General features: G+C 43.9%; 1 protein-coding gene across 1 annotated transcript in view; it reads right to left on the bottom strand.

Annotated features, from left to right (window-relative positions):
• The window catches only part of FREM3 (FRAS1 related extracellular matrix 3), an 84,040-nt gene extending 70,558 nt beyond the window's left edge, over positions 1–13,482 (bottom strand). Inside the window, 2 exon segments of the mRNA XM_028102222.2 lie at positions 6,797–6,886; positions 8,304–13,482. Coding sequence (XP_027958023.2) covers positions 6,797–6,886; positions 8,304–13,482 — 5,269 coding nt within the window.
• Between the last annotated feature and the right edge of the window lie 465 nt (positions 13,483–13,947).

The following is a 13,947-nucleotide window of genomic DNA, read 5'->3' as shown; positions in this document are numbered from 1 at the left end:
GTCAGGTATTTTAATGCAGAATTGTAGACTTAAAGCTTTCAGCTGGAAATTTAATTAGCAATGCTAAAAACAAAGCTTAAATAGTTTGCCATGAAGGTAGTTTTCAATATTGTTCCTTACCATTCTCCCATTCGTCGAATGGGTGCCTAAAAAGGACTCAATAGTGGAGGTTGTGAAAAGGTGTTGCCATTTCTAAAAGAATTAGTTTGTAGCAAAATATTACTGTAGGACAGGTATACTCCAGGTGTGGCCTCCAAACAGGGATAGGAAATGTGGCTGAGGTGACTGTCTAGACAGCTTGTAAGGTGATCCAAATAGAAGTACCTCTTCCATTTTTCTAGAAAGAATCAATGGTTTCAGCATGAAAGTGAAAAAACCAAATTAAATCACAAATGACACAAAGGGAAGGTTACTTGGCATATTTCACAAAGGAAAGGGGATGACATGAAGTTTTGCTTAGCACAGTACGAGCCCACCCAACCTTCTAGCTTTTTCCTATACCTCGTGACTCTGAACTAATTCTTCCACAGATTGAACATGGGGACACTGGTGGTGAGCCTTGCCTGTCCCTCTAACCATCTGCTCTGGTACATCTGGACCTGCCTTGCTTATAGCTTGCCCAAGAGTTAACAATTCATTTCTGGTCATGGTATGAAGGAATAGTAGATACAGGGAGGAAGGATTCATGAGGGAAAAGTTCAGCAAAAAGTATAATTGTTTATTCCTTCCTGCCTGAGAAGAACCCACCCTGATTCTCCTTTGTTTGGATTTTTAAATCCATAACATTATTGAGGGGGACATTTTTGAATTATTTATAAGCCAGAATAACATGTTTAGCCATTTAAATCAATATTATTGAACTGAGTTGGTTGTGACATAGTCCAGTGTTCTTTTTTCTTAAATGGAAATTGCTTTTTTTTTCTGATAATAGTGGTCATTGTAAAGCATTTACACAAGAAAATGTCAAGAAAATCAAAAGAAATAAAAACAACTTAAAATCCATCACTGCCATTATAAACCATTTTTAACATTTTGGTACATATACTTTAGACTTTTTCCCGTGCATATATATATAAGCATGTATACATGAAAATGTGAGCGTCCTATACAACTTTACAGTTTTCTACTTGGTTTTCTTTTTAACAGTACATTGGGAACGTTTTTCCATATTATATATGGGTTTATTATGACATCACCCTGAAGACTTGCAAAACGTTTTATAATCTTACTGCAGTTACACTTCTGCCGTATTACAGTTACAGAAATATGTTAAACGTTTTGTCTCTTCACTACATTGCCTCTTAGTTTCTCCTGAATTTGAATTCTTTGGCTGCTCATTGTTATCTATCTCTTCTGCATCCTGTAGGTCTTTGCTTTTAATCCTGACTCTCTTCTTACCACTGTTTTTCTTTAAAATGAAATTAGAATTGTTTGGGAAATAAGAGTAAATAGACTCCAACTAAGGGCTTCTTTGAGTCAAGTGTGAAAATATCGGGCCACAGATTTTGAGTTAACTATTCAGAGACATTTTCTGCCTTGCTTTTGAATTCTTAGATGTGTTCTAGAGAGTTTAAAGCCCTCAAGTTTGTTATTACCTTAACTGCATGGGCAGACTTACTGGACTTAACGTTAGTTCTATCACTGGTCCTTAAAAAACCTTTTTGTTGCTCTTTACTTTCATAACTTGCTTAAAAAAGACACCTCAGGGCACCTGGGTGGCTCAGTTGGTTAAGCGACTGCCTTCGGCTCAGGTCATGATCCTGGAGTCCCGGGATCGAGTCCCACATCGTGCTCCCTGCTCAGCAGGGAGTTGGCTTCTCCCTCTGACCCTCCCCCCTCCCATGCTCTCTCTCTCTCTCTCATTCTCTCTCTCAAATAAATAAATAAAATCTTAAAAAAAAGACACTTCACCTACAAGGAAAACTGGTACTCATAGGGACCGTGAGGCATTATCAGGTTAAATTAAAAAAAAAATTCAAATATCAAAGTGCATAGTGTTAATCAGATTGGTTTTAGACACTGAATAATTTAAGAGGAAATAAAACAATTTGTTTCAGGTCTTAAGGAGAATGTGAAATATCTGTAGCACATCCCCAAACTAAAATTGTCTCACTCCCATATAATCATTTAGTGTGGCTTATTAGAAAATATTGACTTAATGTTTCTGGTGGTTCCTTTGTATGGATCATTTTAATTCTTCAAGCCCATTTCATCATCTTAAAATCTGAGATGATAATTTCTGTCTTACAGGTTATAGTAAAGGTCAATTGGAATAACATCTGTAAAAACACTTTGTAGAAATATTAAGTGCTATATAAATTTAAGGTTATGTTATTATATGGCAGGTAGAACAGATCCATTCAGCATTACATATAGTAGAGATATGCAAAATTTCAAGACAAATCTATGAGTATAATGACTTACAGAGAGGAAGATGGATGAACTTGACAGTATGCTTAACGGGTACAGTTCAGAGCTTTAGAAATCTAAAATGCATTCCCTATTTTACCAGTGGCTTTCATGATAACCTTGAGCATAATGAAATTTACCACCAAGGTTATAAAAGAGACGGCAATGGCCTTAGTCTGAGTTACTCAAAATTGATGATGCAGAAACAGATGGAACACACAAACTAGGTATGTTGTAAAAAATTTCCATTTGAATTCCCAGTTCAGCTGTGTACACAAGTATAGGTATGTGCATAACTTTTGGAGAGGAAAGAAAAGAAAACTCGTATTTATTGGGGAATTGATGGATGCTGGGTATCCTATTATATTTTTGGCATATGTTACTTCATTTAACTATAGCAGAGCAAAAATAAAAAGGCACAATTGCTACAGGAAACGGGATGTGGATAGGCAAGGTATTCCTGTGTGCCCTGGCTCAGCGTGCAGTGGCAAAGCCTAGAACAGTGGATCTGAGTTACTTCCTCTTCTTCCTTTGTCTCCTTAGTGGACTTTTTTTTTTTTCTTAGTGGGTTTCTAATAAATATGAAATCAGTTTATAAGTGATAAACTTATAAACAGAGAAAAAGATGAGAAGCCAAGAGTTCCAGGCAATACCCCAATAAGATAATTCACCATAATAGTTTAAAAGTTGAATTTTTGGGGTTCCTGGGTGGCTCGGTATGTTAAGCGTCTGCCTATGGTCATGATCCCTCAGGTCCGGGAATCGAGCCCCACGTTGGGCTCCCTGTTCAGCTCGGAGGGGAGCCTACTTCTCCCTCTACCCGCCGCTCTCCCTGCTTGTGCTGTCTGTCTCTCTGTCAAATAAATAAATAAAATCTTAAAAGAAGTTGAAATTTTTATATAATCAACTGATCTAACTATAGATTTTCAGGAATAAATTGTTACTTTTCTTTTCACCTGAAAAAAGAGAAATACAACACTTGGTATCTCAGCTAATAATTCTGTCGTGTGCTTGTTTTGTGCCGGGCACTCTTCAGTGCCTCATGCATGTTGTTTCTTTAATACTTGCGGTACTTAGGATGATGGCCCCCTAAAGATGTCCATATCTTCATTCCCAGAACCTGTGCATGTATCACATGGAAAAAGGGACTCTGCAGGTGTGATTAAAGATTCTGAGATGGGGACAGTATCCTGGATTATCCAGGTGAGCCCGATGTAATCACAGGGATTCTTGTAGGGAAAGAGGGAGGCAGGAGAGTTAGGGCTAGAGTGAAACAACATGAGAAAGACTGGACACTTCTGGCTTTGAATATAGAAGAAGGGAGCGCCTGGGTGGCTCAGTTGGTTGGGCGGCTGCCTTCAGCTCAGGTCATGATCCTGGAGTCCCGGGATCGAGTCCCGCATCGGGGGACTGCTCAGCGGGGAGTCTGCTTCTCCCTCTGACCCATTTCCCTCTCGTGCTCTCTCTCTCTATCTCCTTCTCTCTCAAACAAATAAATAAAATCTTTTTAAAAAAGTTTCTAGAAGCTAGAAAGGGCAAGGACATGGGTTCTCCCCTAGAGACTTAAGAAAGGAATGGAGCCTTGCCCAAACCTTGATGTTAGCCCAGTAAGAACCACTTTGGACTTCTGAATGACAGACTTGTAAGTCTGGGTTGTTTTAAGACACTAAATTTGTGGTAATTCATTGTAGCAGCAATGGGAAACCAATGAAATCTTCATAATAATCCTATGAGATATGCACTATAATCATCTCCAATTCACAGATGAGCAAACTAAAGCACAGTTTCTCAAAGATACGCAACCACTAAACAGTGGCACTGGAGTTTGAATGGGGACAACATGGTTTCAGAGCCTATGGATTGGAAACCTTCCTGTTATCAAGCTTGGGGTTCTAATAAATTGCAGCTCTGGAGTCATACTACCGATACGTCCACCTTTAAGACCCCTGAGCTCATCTGAGGATGTGCCTAATACATGGTCCTAGAGGTAGGGCACAGTCTTCTTTTAATGCCTTGAAAGTTGATACCACCACCACCACCAACAACAACAACAAATTCTACTTCAGCCCATTGGTAAAAAATGCATCTCTAGAAGTGTGTCCAATTCCAAAAACTTAAATAACTGGAAGCAGTAAGTTCTGCTAGTGCTGTATGCTGTCAAGATAAAAATATTAATAAATTGTAAATTTATTCAACATTCCATTTGGGAAATATTTTAAAAATTGGGATATTTTATTTTTTATTATTTTTTCATATGTATTATTAAAGATTTTATTTATTTATTTGACAGAGAGAGAAAGAGAGAGCACAGCAGGGATAGTGGCTGATGGAGGGAGAGGGAGAGGGAGAAGCAGGCTCTCCGCCAAGTGGGGAGCTTGAGGTGGGGCTTGGACCCAGGATCCTGGATCATGACCTGAGCTGAAGGCAGACACTTAACCAATTGAACCACCCAGGTGCCCGCCCCCTCCCCGCCAACTGGGATATTTTAAAAGAAAAGTTCAAGTTGGCTCTTGTAGAGAAATAAATTTATAAAATTTGAAAATACCTGACATAAAATTGTTTAAGCGAGTAATTCAACAGTTGTAAGCTATCCCAAGAATGGTCAAAATGGGCAGATATGGCTCTGTGCAGGATACTCAGAAAACAACAAAAAAATCCAGGGAACAAACAAGTGCATAAATATTGAATCAGCATATGGACATCCAACTATGAGCAAATGTGTCCTCAAATATTTTGGAGTCCATGTTTGGTTATTATTATCACTTCAATTTACTAGATGCTTCTTTGTGAGGTGAGGAAGTGCTGTCTTTGCCTTATTCCCTGACTTTTGTCCATGGTTTTGGCTTAATGAACAGAAGTAGTGTAACAATGGTGGTTAAGAACCTTAGCTTTGGAATCTGCAATATCTGGGTTTGATTTCAGTTCACCTGCTTATTACCTGTACGACTTCAGTCCAGTTAGTCAACCTTGGTGCCTTCATTTTAAAATGGGCATCATAATGTTTACCTCTTATTTTACAGTGAGGATCAAAAGTCATAATATATGTAAGCATTGCCTGGTCCACTGAAAGTACTCAAGAAAGGTAGCAATATAAATTTCACATTTTTCATCACAGACTGACTCTTGTTTCTGATGTCGCCCAGAAAGTATAGTGTCCGAGTCAGATACACATCTTTTTAGAATATCATCCTTCTAGAAAACAGAAAGAAAAATAGTCACTATAAACTATTTGAATCTCACATGTGCTTTATGTTAGTGAGTCAGTTTAGAAGGCTTAAATGTATCTTCATCTTTTTAGTGACTTTGGTCCTTGGAAACTTGGAGAATGAAGGAAAGATCAGATTTTAAAATTTGAGAAGCTAGAGAGGAGGTGTCAGTGGTTTCCACTGTAGTTTGTCTCATCAGAAGTGGAGCGGGTGACTCATTATTTATGAGCATCTACTTTGTGCCAAATGTTTTACATATATTATCTCACTTAATCCTCTTGGCAGCCCTTTGGAAGTGGTATGAAGACCACCATTTTATACATGAGTGAAATCAGTCACAGAGAGGACCAGGTTACTTCTTTCAAGGTCACACAGGGTAAGCTGGGATTCAAACTCAGTATACTATACAGCCTTCATATAGGACTGTTTTCCAAAACAGTCCTGAACGATGGCACACGATCGAAGAAGAGAATTGGAACACGATTGGCATGTTACTTACTAGGAATGAGTAATGTTTTATACTGAAAGTTTATCGAGTGACAAGCAGCACACGGACATAATTTTTGCAATTATTCTGTCATACTGCAAAATAATTTTTCTATGACAACATAATCAGCCCATTCCTAGCTGAGTAGAGCGCCTTCTGTTAGCTTGTTGCTTCCCATTATGCTACTTTGAGGACAGAGTAAACAGATACAGGTGCAGTGTACACAGGCAATTTTTAAAGCAAGTTTTCCTTTATGCTGGTCAACCTATTTTTCACCCCATCCAGGAAGATTACAATTTGGAGATCAAGGAACCACTAAGATTCAGTTCTTGGGCTGAAAATCCTCACAAAATCTAAAGGTGGACTTTCTAATTTGTTCCAGAATGACAGAAACCACCAGTCAGATTCTCAGAACCACCAGAAGAGATTGACTTGCCTATAGGATGTCACACATAATCTAGGTCGAGTAAAAAACTTCATATCTCATTATTGAAATTCCTCATTGCTTCCCATTCAAAACAGTAATTTGTCAAGAATCATTTGGCATAGGATTGCAAACAGAGCAAAAAGAATTCATTTGTTGGTACTCTGACATACACTGATTGTGATTACTGTGTAAATAATTTAATTTTTTTCTGTTTCATATTGATTTTAAATAACCAAGCTCCCTTTTAAGGTTTCGATGCTGACTTACCATTGTCTTCAACAGAGAAGTAGAAGATATCCTTCGTTTCTTTGCTGCCTTCATTCAAGATGTAACAGATCCTCCTTTCATCAATGTCAGCTAATAAAAGAGCAAGTATCACTCATCATATTGGCACAATAGAAAATGAGTATGATAGGAACTTCAGTGGGTTAAGGCATGAAAATTCTACAATAAAGAAATTTTAAAATAATTAAATGCCTACAAATCTAACTTTTAAAAAATGATTAAGTGAACATGAATCTAATTTTTTCTTGAAGTTACACTGGGAAAAATAGAACATTATTTAAAATTTTGTTACCGTGCTGTGTTTATGATCTGTAGGATCATCCCCAACAAGAAAGACATTCTAGTGATGCATGTTTTACAACATCCTGGCCCCCTATGGAAAGCTGAGTCTATCTGGTTTAGGTCTTTTGTACAAGCCTGGAGTTTGGCATGATGGTGGTTATTCATTAACTATTAGTCAAAATGAATTTAAACAAGAATAACTGCTGCATTCTAAGAAAAAAGAAAATGGGAATAAAATGATTTCTTATTGCTTATTCTCTTGGATTTTTGAGAATTTGTCACTTGGTCTATAATTGTATTTTTTGTATTGATAATTATTAGTATATTAAAGACAATTTGCATTTTGGGGGTATTTACTTAGAAAGATAATTCTTATAAAACCACATGATTTCATTGGCTTTAGAAGCAATTCTGAAAATGTAACTAAACTATTTTTTAAACACCCTTCATAAGTTTTACTTTAAGATTGCATTTAGGTATATCTGTATCACATATAGAAAAATTCTATGTATCTCTTCACATTTCATGCATAAAGCTACATGAAAAAGTTTTAAGACAATGTAAAGAGCTGCCACAGACAGCAGGTGTCACCTCACCTGGGAGAACAGAGGAACCTGCCTCAAGTTCACCATTAGTAGTAATGACAAATGTACTTTTAAAAAGATCTTTAAAACATATCCCTCCACACACTTAGGAAAATTTAGTTCTATGCTTTTTTTTTTTAGATGCAGAAGTTACATTTGAATAGCACAATAAAATGTGCAGTATAATATTTATCTCCAAAATCTAAGTACAAAATTTCATCTTCAGAAATCTAAATTTACTGATAAACTATGAAAACAATTCCTGGGTATGTCATTCTATACTTGAAATTTGAAATTAAACTGATAATATCAAAATTAATGTAATCATATCTTATGATGATATTTCAGAAACAAACTGTCCACCTGCATTCTGCAATTTTAGGGCATAACTACCAGCCTTACTGGATATCCGAGAGTTCTCGTTAAATGGGCATCCTGATGAAATGGCTGGAAAAGGACAAGTTGCCCTTTTTTGTTATCAGAATAATCTCATATTCCACCATATTTCATTAGAATCAAAATCTTCCTGTCAATGGGCTGAGGTTGGGAAAATTTTATTCAGAATTGGGAGACCTGATCTGCTCATGGAGAGGGACTGAGGTTTTCGGGACATCGTTACTAACCTTGCATAAACACTCGCGTGCTCTGGTTTCCAAGGCCAGTGTTGATAATGAAGCCATGCTCTGGTCCTCTGGTCACCTTATACTTCAGGAGCCCATGGAAACCATCTTGATTCTCTGCCCTCAGAGACCTGTTGGTAATCAGGAAGCTCATGTGTCCAGTGTGAAGGCGCTTCAAGGCTGATGCACCTCTGTTAGTGGCGATCTGGGGGAGCCTGTTGTCTAGAGAACTTATATGGATCCTCATTACCTGAGGTTTGTGTGTCTCTAGGACAGTGTCTGGGAAGACATAGAAATCAGCATGAGTGCCATCTGTCACAGTCAAGGAGAAACTGTCCTCAGTCGTCTCACTACCATCGTGCCAGTAGCTAATCAGGTTCTCATTCAGGTCGCGCTTGGTGAAGGTGGTCACAGAATGACTGCTATTGTACAAAATCCTACCATGGATGGGGAGCTGGGTGACAGTAAAGAGGAGAAGATCATCTGGAGTATCCCTGTCTTCCACTGTCAACTCAAAGGGAGTGATGTGTTTGCTTTCCCCTTCCTGCAGTATTAGTTTATGGATGGTCAAGATAGGTTTCTTATCATCCATATCTGTGATGAAGATCCTGAAGGTTTGGAACACAGGGTTGAGTTCATCAGTCACGTGAAACTCAAAGCTGTCCGTCTTTATCTCATCATTTGAAGTGTGGACATAGAATATTTTGTTGCTAGCCAACTGAAGCTGAGTGAAAGAGGCAATGGGCTTCCCAGGGTGGTCAGAGCTCTCTAAGTGCCCCATGCTAGGAGCCCGTGTGATCCTGAAGTGAAGCTGTTCATTAGGGCTGTTGATGTCACTGGTGCTAAGAAGATTGGTGGTAAGGGCCACTCTGCCACCTTCTGTCAGGGTAAGCCCTTTGCTAACCACCTCAGGGAAGACCCTGTCTAAGCTGCCAATAGTGATGTAGAAGTAGCGGTCTATCAAAGGGTTAATCCCATCAGTCACATCAAACTTGATAATATCAAGGACTCCATCTTGGCCTGTGTGGGTGTAACAGATGAGGCTTCTGTCAATCTCATCCTGGGTAAAGTTCATTCCTAGGGTGAGGTTATTTCTCACCTCCCCTCTGGGTTTTCTCAGCCGCTGTAGAAGCCCCTGTTGAGGCCCTGAACGGAGAACAAAACTGAGGCTCTTTTCATCGGAGTCAAGATCTGTGGCCTTAAGGACCCAATTTGTGATGACCTTGGTGTGTCCAGTCTCTACCTCCAGCCCATCATTGGTGGTCAGTTGAGGGGTTTCATCATCCACCAGGATCACCATAATGGGTACCTTCCTGTGGGTGGTGTGCTTGCCATCACTCAGCCAGACCTCAAAACTATCCTCTGTGGTTTCAGAGTCATCATGTTCATATACAATAGTGGAGGCCTCCTGGATCTCCTGTAAGGTGAAGCTGTGGATGGGCTGGCTGCCTGTGGCCAGCTGCTGTACGATTCGGCCATGCTGAGGGAGGGCTGTGAGCTGAAAGTGAAGTTCATTTGGTGGCAAGTCAGCATCTGCTCCATTGAGCAATGGGGTGTCTATGACTAGGCTCATCCCCTCTAATACCACAAACTCACCGGCAAAAAGTTCAGGCTGCTCATCATTGGTGGGTAAAATGATTACAGGGAAGAAGACATTTGGGGAAAAGTTGATGCCATCAGAACAATGAAAGGTGAATTGATCTTTTTGTGGCTCTACCCCCTTGTGAATACTCTGTACATAATTGATATGCCTTGCTTGGACATCTCTGATGGAGAAAGCACTGATGGGGCTACCAGCCTGTGATTCTTTAGAGCCAGGAGCTGGTGCAATGTTTTCCAGGTAGCCAGAGGCTGGCTGACCAGTCACTGTGCATAGGATTTCATCTTGGGGTGTGTCCACATCTTCAATATTGAGATGTTGTAAGGTCAAGGGACTCTTCCCGCCTTCATCAACAATATAGGACTCCCCCACCAAGACTGTGGGTGCCACATTGTCCACAGGCAGCACAACCACTTGCACCTGCACTCTCTCCACTATGCTGTCTCCCACCACCCATTGATAAGAATCCTTGGAGAGGGTGAGGCTGAAGGTATCATGTTGTTTCTGGAAACCAACTTCACCCCCAGTGTGGACGTAGACTACTGTCCCACTGATGAGGTCCTCTTGGGTGAATCGTTCTGCAGGTAAGCCATTCACTAGAAGAGTACCCAATTTTGGGCTATCCTCCATAATGAAAGACAGCATCAAGTCACCTGTGCCCTTCTTTTTGCCATGTATGATGCCCATGGTGATTGCAGTGACTCTGCTCTCTAGTACATCTATGGAAACATCTAATAATGGACTACCTGTAATAGAGATCCTGGGACTTTTGTCAGCAGTGGGATGCACGGAAATCTGGACGGTGATGGGTATGTGGTGCACCCTGTCACTTACCTCCAGATGGAAAGTGTCGTTGGTAATCTGGTCTCTGCTGTGCTGGTAAGAGACCCTCCCATTAAGAATGTCAGCTTGCATGAAAAGTTCCCCTGGAACCATATGTTTATTTAAGTAGTGCAGGTGTCCATGTTGGGGACCCCAGACTAACATGAAGACAATCTGGTCAACATCTGTGTCAGGGTCTATGACAGCCAGTTCATTACTGCTGAGGATAAAATTTCCTCCCTCTAAGACAGTAAAGCCTCTGTTGGTGACTTCCGGAGGCTGGTTGTCCACAGGCTTCAGGAATAATGTGAATGTGCCAGGTACACTGTTGCCTGCAGCATCCTCCACTTGGTAGGTGAACTGCACAACCCGTGGTACGATACCCAGCTTCTTTTGTGGGGGCTGGTAGGCAACTTTATGGAGATTTACCTGGGCCTGGGTGAAGCGCATGATGGGCGTATCTGGCGAATCAGTGAGCACAATTTCTCCAGCCCGGACTTGGTGGGTGTCATCTGTGTCAGTTGGGGGTGTCAGTAAGGTGTACCACAGGTTCTGGTCATCTGAGTACTGGTCAACATATTGGAGGAATTTCTTCCGGAAGTGAGTGAGTTGGTACTGGTGCACGGTCATTTCTAAGGTAGTTCCAGGCAATAGTTCTGGACTCTGCAGATCCGCTGGATGGACCTTGATGGTGAAGAAGTGCTGGTTGGATAGATTGGGTGGGTCATGGTCATCCTGTACATGGAAAGTCAGCTGGGCCATTACAGGTTGAGGGCTATGGGGTCCGAGATGGCGGTAGAAGAGTTTCCCTTCCATGATGTCTTGCTGAAGCCACTCAGTCACCACCTTCTCATAAAGTCCTTCTTTTTCCACATAATACCAACCTTCATCTTCAGGGGTCAGAGGTGGTTCAGCCTGCCGCAGCAGCATCTCCCCCAGGTGCTGAGTTGAGTAAGAGGAACCAGGGACCAGATCCCACTCTCTTTCTTCCTTTTTTTCTTCTAGAGGCTGGTCCTCCAGCACAAAGTGGATGGTTGACTCATCAGAGTCAATATCAGTAGCACTCAGGACAAAGGGGGAAATCTGGACCACCTGTCCTTCTGTAACTGAGAGCCCGGTGTTGGCCTTGACTTTCGGTGGTTCATCATCAACAGGTATGATGGTGACAGGGAAGAGGAATTCCACCTGGTGGTGCCCATCCTCCATCCGGAAAATGATATTGTCACTGTAGGTGTTGCTGCCGTCATGCTGGTACACCACTCGCCCTGCTGCCAGGTCCTCTGGTGTGAAATGCTTGCACCCAGCAGGTGCCCCAAGCACCACCAGCTGCCCGTGTCTCAAGCCCCTTACTGCAGTTACTATCACCTCCTCTCCGTTATCATTATCACTGATCTGAAGGCTGTGGGTGCTGGACAGGGGCTTTAACTGACCTTCAAATAGCAGTAGTCCCTGGTTATATCCAGCCACTGGGGCCAGGGTGTTCATGGGCTTCATTATCACCATGAAGGCAAAGGGGTCTGAGGTGGCGCCATCTCCGTCCACCACCTCCAGCTCCAGCTGGAAGAGGCGCTCTGAATCCAATTTCTCTGTCGGGGGCTGATAGGCAATTTTCAGTTCCCGCAGCTCCCGCTGGGTGAAGAAAGAGACTGGAAGACCGAGGGGGTCGTCAGTGCTGACCACGTATCCCTGGTGCCCTGGCGTGGTTGTGGGGGCATTGAGAATGTTGAAGACCAGGTCATCAGGGTCGGACTCCGTGTCCTCCGCAGCCAGTGAGTCAGGGGTCAGAGCTGTTAGCAAGAACTGATTGACCTCCATCATCATCAGGGCCACAAAACTGGGCCTAGGTGCAGTGTTCTCTACTCCGTCGCGGATGCTCACCAGCAGCTGGAAGTGCTCCCGGAGCAGCACCTCCTCTGACCCAGTGCCTCTGTCTTCTGGCCCTAGCTGCTCCACCATCAAGGGCACATAGTCCCGATTCGGCGACGGGGTGGTGGCGGTATGCTGGTAGCGCACCCCAGCTCTGACAAAAGCCTCACAGTCTACGCTCTTGCCCCTGGGGAGAGGGGTCCCCATGGCGTCCACCAAACGCCCATACTTGGGCAGTGGGCCGCCCTGGGGAGGAAAAAGGGTGAGCCGACACCTGCTGGTGGTAGAGGCTCCGTTCCCCAGGGAGGCGAAGTCCAGCACTCTCCTGTCGATGGCTTGGCTCCAGCCCCGCGGCTTCTCCACCAACAAAGGCCTGTTGCTCGTCACCAGCTCCGGCTGGGGGAAGACCACGTCCACAGCCAGCGTGAAGGGCAGTGCCAGCGTGTAAGTCGGGGTGTCGTAGCGCAGCTGCAGCCGCACCCGCGCGCGTCCCGGACTTCGGGAGCCGAAGTGAGTGTACTGGACCTGGCGGGGCCCGAAGGCGCAGGGGAAGCGGCGGGGGGAGAGCGCACCGTGGCTCAGCGGCAGGGCGTCCAGCACCGTCACCTCGCACCAGTGCCCGGGCTGCACTCGAATCACCAGGTCCCGGAGCGGATCGAGCCAAAGCGAGCGGCCCACAGGAACCCGGACTCCCGGGTTGGCGATCAGGACGCTGGGGCCGTCGGGGCTACCGCGGGCGAGAGGGCCCCAGGTGGGCATGTAGAGCGCAGGGTGGGCTTCAGTCCCAGGCAAGGGTACCTGTCCCGGTAGCACCGGGCAGCTCAGGAGCACGTAGGCGAGCGCCGCGAAAAACTGCCGGGGCGTCCCAGCGGGGCGCGGAGAAGCCCCAGCCATGGGACCTTGACGCTGGGATGCCCGCAGAGTACCCTGTCAGAAGAGCGCCGGCTCAACTGCGGGTGCAGGCTGGGGAGGAGGAGGCTGCTGTCCAGTCGCGAGCGAGGCGCGGACTCAGCAAGAGCCAGTGGCCATGCTTCAGCTGTGGCAGGTAAAAGCAGGGGGGAGAGAGGGCTCTGCCCACCTTCTGCTCTGCCTGCGTCTCAAGCCTCTCCTCGGTTTGCTCCGGGGACCGCCTAGAAATGCCCCAGCGCCCGGAGACCCCGTTCCTCTGTGCCTTTAACCTCTCTACCTTACTGACCTTCGTGTCCGGAGGGGTAGTCGGCCACTGTGCAGCCCCGGCTGTCTGCTTCAAACCAGCTGGTCGGGATACTCTCCCCGGGTGCCTCAAAGAGACTGTTCTTTAGGACTGGGAGTCAGCGACTGTACCCGGGTCAGTTCTGCGCGTGGAAGACACTGCGCTCC

This window comes from Eumetopias jubatus, unplaced genomic scaffold (assembly GCF_037043125.1).
Source record: "Eumetopias jubatus isolate StellerSeaLion01/CBP00866 unplaced genomic scaffold, mEumJub1_p1.0 scaffold_2, whole genome shotgun sequence".
Classification (NCBI taxonomy): Eukaryota; Metazoa; Chordata; class Mammalia; order Carnivora; family Otariidae; genus Eumetopias; species Eumetopias jubatus.
The sequence above is the reverse complement of the archived record's forward strand: the minus strand, read 5'-3'. Positions and strand labels throughout refer to the sequence as shown.